This window comes from Convolutriloba macropyga, chromosome 9, assembly GCF_964194025.1.
Source record: "Convolutriloba macropyga chromosome 9, txConMacr16.3, whole genome shotgun sequence".
Taxonomy (NCBI): Eukaryota; Metazoa; Xenacoelomorpha; order Acoela; family Convolutidae; genus Convolutriloba; species Convolutriloba macropyga.
In genome coordinates this window covers 49,086,753-49,099,365 of record NC_134476.1, presented here as the reverse complement: position 1 = coordinate 49,099,365, position 12,613 = coordinate 49,086,753, and the positions used below count along the sequence as shown (strand labels likewise).

General features: G+C 34.1%; 1 protein-coding gene across 14 annotated transcripts in view; it reads right to left on the bottom strand.

The window, feature by feature from the left end:
• Nucleotides 1-12,613, bottom strand: part of LOC142345818 (uncharacterized) — a 401,292-nt gene that overhangs the window by 241,068 nt on the left and 147,611 nt on the right. For all 14 annotated transcript variants that reach the window (XR_012759357.1, XM_075398196.1, XM_075398205.1 and 11 more), the window contains one exon: nt 5,415-5,594. Coding sequence is in view for 13 of the 14 variants with exons in the window: in XM_075398196.1 (XP_075254311.1) it covers nt 5,415-5,594 (180 nt within the window). In the remaining variant the exon portion in view is untranslated. The remainder of the gene's footprint in view (nt 1-5,414; nt 5,595-12,613) is intronic.

The following is a 12,613-nucleotide window of genomic DNA, read 5'->3' as shown; positions in this document are numbered from 1 at the left end:
AGAGATGGAGCAACATGATATAATAATGGTTCAAATTTGCCACAATAATTGTTCAATTGGAGCCACAAGAAAGGCAAATCTTTGCTCAATATACAACTTTATTATATATAAAAACATTCTGAGATCACCTCTATTTCATTTTTTTTGTTTCTTGAAAACTTGAAATTTTTAAAATTTTCATTATATTATTGATATCTGACCAATGTCTGAAGAATGTTTCTGATTTAATTATTTGAGTTAAAATGGTTCTGATTCAACATTTTTGCAGCATATAGGAGCACCTCATTTGCATGATCGCTTCAACCACCATTTCTGAAAAAAAACTAACCAAAAAGAGTTACAAATAAAACAAAAAGTGTAGAAAAATTACCTAAACTACAATCATATTTTTCATAACATTTGAAAACTGTCGATCTGACTTAAAAAAACAAAACTCTGCAGATTGAATTGTGAGCAGTTTAACCATCAAATTCATATTAAAACCTGCTAAAACAGATGAAATGAAAAAAAAACAATCTAAAGATATAACGAAATACAAATATGATGAAAACAAGCTGAGTTGCACGAGAAACTTTAAGTACGACCAGACTTATTATTATTATCAGACGGAACAATTGAAAGGCGAGTAAATTTTTGAATCCATTGTTCCAGTCGTTTGAGAGGGAAGATAACAGGGAGGCTCAGTGATGAGCGTTTGCACATAAGCTTTTGACCCCGCTTATCCACAAGTTTGGCTTAATTGTCTACCAAATGAGGAAGAGATAGAAAACTTTCAATGAATCTTACATACTGATCAAAAATATTTGGTGTATGAATAAAAAAATAGTCTCCAAAACAAATTGATTAGTAATGTATATAATGCCAATTTTGTGGGCCAATTCCCCTCGGATTATTGAAAATACGAGACCTGACAAAAACCTAAAAACAAACATTTACATCCAAAACCCAATGTTTTTCGGAAAAAATACTACAAAATAACAAAGTCAAAATAGGGTAAAAAAAAGTCTAAATTAAACAAACTAGTTTGTTTTTCACTAGAAAGAGCATGGTACCAGTCCTTGATGACATTTGGCAACAAGCAGACGAAAAAAGGAAAAAAACCACAAAGTTAAAACAATGTTTATGTTTGGAAAACAGAAATAATTTGAATGAAAACCATCAGAAATAATTTAAAATCTTGCAAAAAAGAACATGTTCATTAAAAATTTAATATAAAGATATTATGACCTGAAAGTATCAGAACATACCGAACGTCTGCAGATATAAACGAAAAATACAGACAAAAAATATAATCCCTTAAGTTCTGCAACAAAACGGCTTCGAAGCCGTCAAGACCATAATCTAAACCTTAAAATTTGAGATATAACAACTGCACCTTCATTGAACACCGATTTTGAAATATGTGACCTCTGAAAATTGAGACTAGGTAACAAGCATTAAAAAAACAACAAACATGGAAAAATTAAAAATAAATCTGTTTTTTATTTCAAAAAAAATTAATTTCAAAGATATCAAACCCTTAGATAGCCAATGAAATCATTGAATAAAGTTTTTACTTCTCGAAGAAGGCCATTGAGATCTTATATACTTCAGGAAATGTCAAAAGTCGACGAAAAGAACGGTAAATAGACAGAAAAAAATTTAAAAAATGTATTTTTAGGAAAACAGTTATCGAAGCCGTTAAAACACTAAGCAATGCACTAAAACTATTAGAAATATTCAAATGCATTAATTTCAAAACTACTACATGACCAGTAATCAAAAAGACTAGGTATCAGTTAAGAAAAAGTGAACAGCAATTTGTAAACAAAATTTTAAGAAAAATAAAAAAAATTCGTATATATATTTTCTAAAACCATTTGATTTAAAAGTCATAAAATGATCACTGTTTATTTTTCAACTGAAATCAGTAATTAGTTTTGTTGCTCATCCACCGGAAGCTGCAAAAACCTAAAATTATCCAAAAAAAGTTAGAAAACTGAAGAAGAACGACAAACAAAGACAAAAATAACAAATTCCAATAAAGTCTACTCGAAAACGGTGTCGAAGCAGTTAAAACCGTAATCTATTCACTGAAAAAATGATGTGTTCGATTGTGCCTTCGTTTTAATACCAATAGAGTGATATCTGACTTGTCAATTATGCGACAGAAAGAACTTTAAAGACTTGACAATGCCCAAAAACCGAAAATTTTTGGTGGAATTTTGTATTATCAAAGCAGAAAAGGTAATACTCAGAACGTAAAAGCACAAAAAAACTAAACTTTAATCCATTAGAAAGACAATGTCTTGACTGGCCTTAAGCATTAAGTTGACCAAGACAAAAAAGTCGGAAAGCTCAAAAATTCAAATTTCAGTGCCAATAATGTGGTATATGACCAGTCCATAATGTGACAACGGAATGAAAAGAACCTCAATGATGGGAAAATCTTCAAACACAAAAGTTTTTCATTGAAAAACTTGTAGTAAGAAAGTTGAAAAATCATTACTGAAAAAGTAAAATCTCAAAATTTATTAAAATTTGAACATTTAGAAAACCGATTCCACCTGTATTTGCTGACATTAAGCTACAAATTGACCAAAAAAGAGAAGGGAGTGTCGTAAGACTAAATAATGCTTTTTCTTTCAAAATAGTTTATTCTAAAAGTCGAAACGAGCACAAAATTTTGACTAAAACAGAAAAAAGACTTCTTAAAACTCCCTATGAAGTCAATTGGACCTGGTATCACTACGCTTTGATTTGAATTGTTCTTTTCTTTAATTGACATAAGAAAGAGAAAAAAATGCGGAAGTGTTAAAAACCATCGAATGAATACAATCATTTGAAAAACAACAATTAGGCCAGAACTTGCCTTGCTGTTGTTGTTCGTCTATTGGGAACACTTTATTGTTCCCAATATTAGGGATACGAATAAATTGACATAAAAGTGTATATATCAAACATAAATGATGCATTTTGCATAATTATGGAGTTAAATTAGCAAAAAGCAGGCAAATGGTTAACTCAAGTACACTGGCAAAAGACCAAAAAAATATAAGTAGCTTCTTTTTGAGTCAATGAAGATTGTGTGAGCAGTTTTTAGGCTTCAATCCGGCAAATCTTAACAAAGTGGACTAAAGAATTCTATGCAAAAATGATGGTGCAAAAATGGCTGAAGTTTGGGAAAATTAGGAAAAAATTTTTAGCCAAAAAGGCTGGTTCACACAGTCAAACAACACTATTCTGTTTTTAGAGGTAAAACAAACAACGCTGTCGTTTGTTGTGAACAAAAACAGCGAAAATCAGCCAACTGTTCAAAAAAATTTAAAAGACATAGTTATTCAAAAAAACATAGTTAAACATTATTCTATGCTGGACGTGCTTTCTAAAGATTTTAATCACAGCTCTCTACGACGAATATATCGATCGGCTTAAAGTGGATCGGAACAATAAGCAATTAATCTAATTTTTGCACGAAAATTGACTGAACTAAAAAAACTGTTTGAGTATTTAGTTCCTCTCCCACTAAAAAAGTTCGGAACAAAAAATGTAATGGTTATGTGACTCTGCTTGAATTCATTGAAAACATCTGGCGTTTATCGTGAACCGCTAACCAGTTCGAGATATTAATTCAGAATTTCGAAGTGAGTCTTGTAATAATGCTTAAAACACGAAACGCACGCGTTTGAAATTGACGAAATTCAACGGAAGTCAGCTTCTGTCTCTAAGTAGAAACTTCTGGCATTATAACTTATGGCACTGCAGACTTTCGGCATTTTAAAATGTGCACATGAGTGTTCTGACTTAAATTTTAAAATTTTCAAAATTCATTAATTTTGTTCCAACTCAGCTCCGCTTTAACCGCTTCGTTTTTGCATTCTCTGTCGTTTTTTTTGCAAAGGGTATCATCTATTCAATATAAAAAAGACAAAGAATAGAAACAATTCAGCGCCTCATCATCAAAATGCTCAGAGGTAGCAGTGAAGTGTTCGAATTCCGTATCCAAAGTGCGTCCTTATCAATTTTATTTGCTATTCCTGGAGAGAGAGAAAAACGAAAGAGATAAAATAAACATAATCGACAATGGTACTCAATACTTCACAGGAGCCACTCCTTAAATTCATAAGGGCAAAAAAATTTGAATCTAATCAGTTTCTATAAAATCAACATTAAAAAATGCGAAACAAATAAAACATTAACTGGAGAAAACCGAGCAGAAATAATCAATCGAATGCCCTATGTATTTTTACCTCATATCAACTATTATGAAAAATTGAATTAAAAAAAAATGCTCCAGTCAATCCTAAAACCCTCAAAAATCAATCCTTATTTTGAAAGTTTTCGATTTTAGTCGACAAAAAAGCTTCTAGCAGAAATCTGATTGCTGATGAGATATCCGATGAAATATTCAGGTTGTTCATATTTGTGCTCCTCTGCAAAAATTATACTTTATGTGCAAAATCAAATAATTTTGGTTTTCCTCGCCAAAACACTACTGGTACATTTTTTTTTTTTAAAAAAAAGAAAAGACTGAATTGACAAGAGGTAACTTTATTCTTTTTTTTATTTCTTGTGATATACACTTTACGCAAACTGGAGGGGTGGGGGGGGGACGCTGTGTAACGAAAGCATTTAGAAACTCAATTTCCAAAAGCAACAAACAAATTGTCCAAAAGTATCTCCATAAAATCAAGATTGTGCATTTCTGGTTTTCTGGATGAGTATATAGATAGGCCTTGGCCCATGTCGTCAGACCGAATGACAAATGAATTATGAAGAGTTTTATATTAACGAATGTCCAGATCAAAGCAAGTTGCATTTCGTTTCTATTCTTACCTGGCCAAAGTGGAGAGAATAGAAACATTCATTTCATATATGGAAAACTGAAATGAACTGTTGAAATTTGATTTATTAAACTGGTGATCAGCTGTTTTATAAACACAGTCATATGGTAACCAAGTTAATTGTTAATTCAAGTCCCCTCATTTAAAAACCAGTCACATTTTGCTTCTGCTCATGTATGATGCATAAAACTAGAATTAATGTGCGGATTATTCATTTCGAGAACAGACTGTTAAGCCCAAAAACTGACAAGATCACAGCAAAGGTCAGCATAAAAAAACAGAATGCTTTTTAACTGATTCAGAAATGGAAATCTATGTGACCAATGTACGGGTAGACAGTTTCTTTTTTAAAAAAAATGCTTGTTTTCTGTGAGTGTCTGTGAGTGTCATTAAGCATGGTTTTGATCGTCTCAGATAACAAAACACCTGTTTATAACTCCCCCCCCCCACCGTCCAGCTTTTAAAAACGTTATTCTCAACAGTTTTGCGCAATGGTAATATTCGACTTTAGAATTCCGTAATATTGGGGTCACATCGGACCTACCTTAAGTTTCCCGAAAAAAAAAACAATAAAATTTTTAGAGGACTAACTGATGACTTTGACATTGTAGAATGCACTTCTGGTGGCCCCAATGTCACTGCTGCCCACACACTGGTACAGACCACTGTCACTTGGCTCCGCATTCTGCACATGCAAGTCTGCTATGCACGGCTGCTCTTTTGAGTCACACTCTCCGTTAAACTGTATGAACATGTTGTCCACGTCGAACTCTACACACACAAACAAACAAACAATCACAATTAGGAATAATAAACAAACAAGTAAACAAACAAACAGGTCCAGGACAACACACTGAGACTGAGATGATCAGAGGAGATGACCAGAGAAAACTTCCGGAAAAGTTGTTGCAAACCAGATTTTAAAAATGCTGACAAAATGTTGGCGACTCAATATTGAACATCAATTGTGATAAACAACTCCAACATTTTAGGCGATAAAATGCGATTTTGCTTCCAGGGAAAAAGCAAATTGTCATTTTGAACGATAAACATTTTGTCTTTAGTTTAACTAATAAATTCCAATTCGGACACAAAATTTATTTCTGAAAAAGGTATAAGAAACGACCAGACAGCAGTTACATATTATTAGGGATACATAGCAGTTAGAGATTAGTCATATGGCTGCGTAGCATTTGTTTTAACCAACTAGTTGGCCTGATTATACAAAGATTATACAAAAAACTTGATAGAAAAGATCAATTAAACGCATAATAAGAGGAAACTCATAAGACATCGAGTTCAACACAAAATAAACATGCTCCCAGTAAGGTGTATGCTCCCCTGAACAATTAAATTGTTTCGATGACATTTTGACCTATTCAAAGCATTTTCTGGATAAAAAACATACACTTGTTTTTAACATTAAGAAAGTTATTACAAAATCATCAACCATCTGATATTTGCAATTTCGTTTTACAAAACCAGCAGAAACAAAACAGCAAAAAAGAGATTTAGCCTGGAAATTCATATTTATCCGAAAATAAGTGAAATAACGAAATAACTGTTGTGTGAGATTCACACTATTTCGGTTGATCAGTCAATTTATTTATTAAAAAACTGAGACAATACATCAAAACAAACTCAAGGAAATTGCTGCAGCGTTTTTGCGGTTTGTTTTAGACAATTACCTGCTGCAGACTTTTTTAAATAAAACATGACACTTGACATATTTTCAAGCTTCTTCGGAAGGTTCGTTCGCAACGTATTTGTAGAGCAGAAAAGAGGAGTGACAAAACATAGTCAAATGTTGGTTGTAATCTGTGCTGTAACTAACTATAAATTGCACTCAGTGCGTCGATTGCGCGAGTCAGATTTTCATCGTTGGGCAAACATCTCTTGTTGCATTTTTTTATTGTCCAAAAGTGTAATTTTGGAATTCTGTAAAGCAGTTAGACATCGGGGCCAAACTGGCACGAGTAACTTGTTATATCTTGCGAAGTTGTTGAATTCGAAAAATAATTTTTTTGCAACAGCATTTAGAAACTTGATTTTTTTCGTCAAAATCATGGAAAACTCCTATCTGTGAAATCTATAGTAGGAGATCGTCAGAAAAGAGCTTTGCCTCAATCAAGGTTGCTGCTTTCTTGTGCAATAAATACAACGTAACCTGTAAGATCTTGAATTTTTCCCTCAAAGAGTGTTGGGTGGCATTTAAAGCGTGGTTCATTGCACAGTTTTTTGGGCAATATATTGAATAACGGAGTTGTCATGAAAAAAAATTATTTGGAATGATATTGTACAGCCTTGTGTTTTAATGCAACTTTATTTAATACAAATTAATGTGTTTTAATTAATGTGTTTTTTTTTGGAGTGATTTAATCAGGAGTGCTTTAAACATGGCTGAGTGATTTATACAGGGCAGGTCGCAGGTTTAAATCTGTAAACGTTAAAAAAGAAGTGAAGCAATTGCGATGTATATTCATGCATTTCACGCAAAAACCAAGACCAATTTTTGATTTTATTGAGAGTCTCCAAGTTTACCACTATTTCCAGACAGCTTTTCTCGATATCGGCAATCGTCTAAGATTTATTAAGATGTTTGGAATATTATAAAGCTTAGCATTATGCAAGAGTTGAATGGCATTACCAGAAAGCTTGGATAGATCGGCCAGGACGTAAAATTCCCATGAAGCATTCATGCGGTAATTAGAAAATTGACATTTTTTTCCTAGCAATTCATTATCTGACACCCAGAAAAAAATTCGAACGAGGTTGGGAATTATTTGAAAAAGAAGAAAACATAACCGACTAACGTCTAACGAATTGCTTTCCGACGACCAGCGAGCGGTTGGCTTTGGTAGTAGCCAGCTGGTGCTCATGGATACTAGCATTAAGGGGCGGGGCGGGGGGGGGGGGGGGTTGTTTGAGTCAAATATTTTAGATCCAGAACCACTCTTCACACGTTGAAATGAAATTTAGTTTAGAAACACCTTCGGTCAATCGCATAATTAGAGATTAGTGAAGTGTAAGGATCTAGGAAAGCTGCTCGGCCAATTAATGTCCTCAGGTTGCTAACTGTTTGTACAATTTTTGAGGGCGAAAAGTCAAATGGATCAGACGAAAAAGCCGTCAAGCGAAGAAAGACCCCAGGACTTATATAATTGCTCTATAATTTAAATAATAATGACAACAATAATGAGAATTTACTTAATTTTTAATATTATCAAAAGTTGAACTGCACTATGAATTATTGTTCAAATTATCATTCTGAATACTTTTATGTCTCGCAAAATATTTCTTATAAATTGTAAGAAAGTCAAAGCGCATCCACTGGCAATAATGGAAAAAGAACGAAGCAAATAAAAAATTGATTAATTGATTAAATTGCGATGTTTATTTTTTTCCGTTCATATGATCGTTTTTTAGATTTCCTTAATTTTTTTTGTTCATATGATCGTTTTTTAGATTTCCGCGGCAGTTTCCTTAAAAATTGATTGATTTCTTGATTGCTTTATAAAATTGTTTGACACGCGAAGAAGTCAGTTGACTTCAACTTTCAAAAACTTAGAACAACCTCCCTATAAAATATGAAGCAGCCTTTCACTCTATTCGGAGAAAAATTGTAGAATAAAATATAGTTCCTGTATCTGTGCAGAAAGGTTATGTTACCATGTATTGTGAGTTGAAAACAAGGAGAACATTGAATACAGCGTATGTTATTACTCAATTTAATAACTACTTTGGTAATTTCTAATTAGAAACAATTCAATTAATCACATTTAGTTGCTCATTTTCAATGCTGCAATTATAAACAAGTACTACGTTTATTCACGTTTAACACCTGGACTCCTGAAGAGCTCTGAATATATATAGAGAGATATTTATGCACTGCCCTAGAATAATGATAATCAAACGTTTTTGTATTTTCCCTCAGTTAATAACCCCACCCCCCCCCCCCCACCCACCCGTTGCCATTATAATGCAAGATTGAGAAGTTGCTAAGAAGATGCGCGCTTTAGAAGCTATTGACAAGACTGTTATGTCAGAACCATACCAGTTATTACACAATAAAAATACCACAATTGCAGGTAACAAACTTGAAATAAAAATTAAATTATTCTTAACATTATTCCATTACGTTAGAGGAAAGCTAGGTTTCAGAATGCTGAATTATGACTGGTTGGTAATTGATATATTGCGGGTTGGAGTGGGGCGGGGGGGGGGGGGGTTTAATATTTAAACCGAGAAAACCCCACTTCTATACACTCAAATGAAAGACAGACGGGAGAAATGTACAGACAACATTCAGAAACTCTTCTCAAATCTGATTGGATAGAATTGCAACTGGGCTAGCACAGAAATTGAGGTAACTGAGGGAAGGATAGAGAAATAGGAAAATGATTAAAATAGGGAAAAGTCAGCTGAGAAATAGGGAAATGGGCAAGGAGCTGAAAACAGGTAGAGATTTAAAGAGTAATCAGTCAAAATATCCACTTGTGCAGTAAAATATTCGCCAATTAGCCTACCGTTTTTTTCGTGGGACAAAAGCATATTCATACATTAAAGCACAATTATCCATTTCTGTCTCTATTTAAGAGCCTTTGTTCAGAAACACAAACATTTTAAAATGCCAAAGTTCAATAGTAGAATAGCAGCGGCGCAGATACAGAAAGCACAATGCGTGATTCAATTTACGCCTAGGTGACTTTAATTGAAGCGATCGACAACTTTTGTGATAAATCGAAACCTGGGTACCAGTGCAAGATGGCTGTCATAATTCTGAAGTGGTTTCTGCAGAATCACTCAACCTCGCTTAAAAAAATGCAAAATGCGTCTTAAAATATATGCCAAAAGTTCATGGCATTTCAGTAGTAGGCCTAAGAAGAAAAAAAACTCGTTTGAGTTTTTCTCATTTTGTTCTATGCTCTTGTCAAAAGAGATCACTCGAGGGTTGTTGGCTAATTGGATGTCCCAGTGAAACATTGTCATTCCGTACAAGATCTTGATAACTCTAGCAATACTTGAAAGATCTTGCCAAACAACTTGCTAATTTTTATAATTTTGGCGCAACTTGCTAAATTTCGATAACTTGGTAAATCTTGGCAAATGAAAAAAACTTTGAAAGCAAGTAGAATAGAAGAAAGGTACGAACCAAATTGACCAGTTAAAAAACGGGATAAAGAGGGACAAAAGAAATTCCGAACACTTTTTTAGATGTTTAATCAGAGTAACAATTACATACACTGCTATGAACACACAGAGCATTGCTTCAACTTTTAATGTAATAATTATCAAATTTGGCTGGGCTACTACAGATCTCACAATACGGGATCTCTTTATGTATGCCAGTCAAACTTGACAAAAGATATAACAAATCGAAGGCAAAGATATATGCCTAAGACCTGTCTGTGCTATAAGTCTCAATTTAAAATAGTTGGGGGGCTGAAAGTATTTAATTTATAAAAGAGTAAATATAAAGTTACAGCTTACTAATTACCAGTTACGTTGTGGTGAAATCGAGATGAGCTGCAAGGCGATTGATCAGTTGGGTAGTTCTTCAGATTTGACGGGAAAAGAAATTTATAAAATTGAATCTAGAAATATTTGCTTAAGTTTTTAAACAATGTTGTTCGATTATTTTCTTGTCGAAGTTTTAAGTTATTTTTCGGAAAAATGAAAGCAGTTGTCTGCTGCTGACTTCTGGTAGTTGTTTCTGTCTCTCTAATTTTATTCCGTCCCACTTCGCTGAGAGAAACAATAAATCCCCTCAGCTCCGTTTGGGCCGATAGGGAGCGAATCAAAAACTCACGTTCATAGCCATGTGCTTCTTAATTTTCCTATTGGCCGAGAAGGCAAGAGAATTAACTCTTTTTTATCTCACGGAAAATTTATTGAAACTCCAAAAAATAATAAAAAATCTAAAAAGCTGAGAGCATCAATTATTGATTTCGTAGGCGCCTGTTTTCTGCTTTCCCCCTCTTCTAAAACCGCAACACTTATGGTTTTCTTGGGTGCATTTTATGAGACTCTATTGTCTTTTCCCCTGAAGCAACCTGCTTCATCTTTATTGAACTTGGGGGAAAAGATCTGCATTGCAACTGTCAAAAGCAGAAGTAATTTAAATCAAAAGAAATTGTGGTTTTACAGGCCGCCTACGTTCAACTTAGTACGCTTTCTAGCCGGGATATAAGCGGGGAGATCCAGGCCTAAAGTTGTGTTATTTAAATAAGTCGAACTGAGCTGTTTAAATACTTGTGTACTGGTAGTCTTAACAAGCGTTAGTTTATTTAGCGCGCGGCGAAAGAATGGTTAATTAGCGCCTAAATACGTTCGCTCTAATGCGGGATTAATTATCCGTTCATTTGTAAAGGCTCTCGTAATACTACAGCTCACCCCGATTTTTAGTAAGAAACAAATTTAATAAATTTATCTACATCATACAAAAAATTTAAATGAAAGTCAGGTAAATTGTGAGTTCTGTTCAACTTTTCGTTGATTGAGTTGAGATGGCGGCAGTCAGTTGAGTTGGAGGTTGCAAATGTTGGTTGGTTGCGAAGGTTTGTAAGAGTTGATTAGTCACGAAGTTTTGATGGCGTCATATTATAAAATCAATCTGTAAAAATGGCTGTAAAATCAATCGCAAAGGGCGATAATGTTGGGCTATGAAAACAATCGCAAAAGGCGATAAATGAACTTGAGTGGCGAGGTACAAAATAAAATGCAAAGAGCGGTGGCCATAATAGTTAAAAAATTCTGGTGGTAAGATGATCGGGCTCGTTACCGTACTGTTACCGTCGTCCATGATATCGAAAACTTCCACTACTTCGTTTCCTTTGTCATCCTTTTCTGTACTTGATAATTCCTTTATTATCTTCTTTTGTTTGCGGTTCTTCTTCTTTTGTTTATCTAATTGAGCGGATAATTGTTTGATTTGCTCAATTAGTTTTTTATTCTCCGCTCCAAGTTTCTGGTTGGCGGATGTAACTTCCAAATGTTTACGTGCATAGGCCTGATTGAGTGTTTTGAGGTTACTTTCCTCAGTCTTGTCAAGCTGTTTTGAGAATATATACTGGCGTCTCCAGTAATCGTCGCATGTTTCTTTTTCTTGCTTGTCCAATTTCACTCTAAGTTGTTCCAATTTTATTGTTACCTCTTGTAACTCTGTTTCTTTAATGAATAGTTCATGGCGGAACTTGGAATTTTCTGAAATCAGAGATTCTTTCGATATTTCTCCTATATGGTCAGATGGCGTCGGAAAGGCCGCTATTGCGGAGTAGGGAACATTTGCATATACATCCAGCTGATTATTTCTAACCAAATAGGTTCTTTGTTCATCACTCCTATTCTTAATTCTCCATGCGTGTAGGTTGTCATGGAGTGAAAAGTCTGGTATGATGGGTAGTTCACGGCTTTTTGCGACGAATTCTACACCTGTAGCAGTATTTTGGATTTAGACCTTATCTGTAATTCTGAAGCTGTTGAATTCTGTTTTTAGTGCATTTCTCAGATTTGTTACAAATCTTGGGTTCTCAGGGTTGAATTCGTTCTCCATGCTTTTCTGAACCACCAAGCATTTTTTTGTGTCTTTTCTTTCCTCATTGTTCATGAGATCGTTTATATTACTTAATTTTTTTATTTTAATGGCTTGACTGGTTTGAAAGTTCGTAGGTTCGTTTGCGGCTGACTTGCCAGTTGTTTTGGGAATCATATTGGTCCTGTTGTTCTCGCATTGGTCCAAATGGCGGAGTTGATGTCGGTTTCTGTTGATGTTGTAGTGTTGGTTGTTGGCT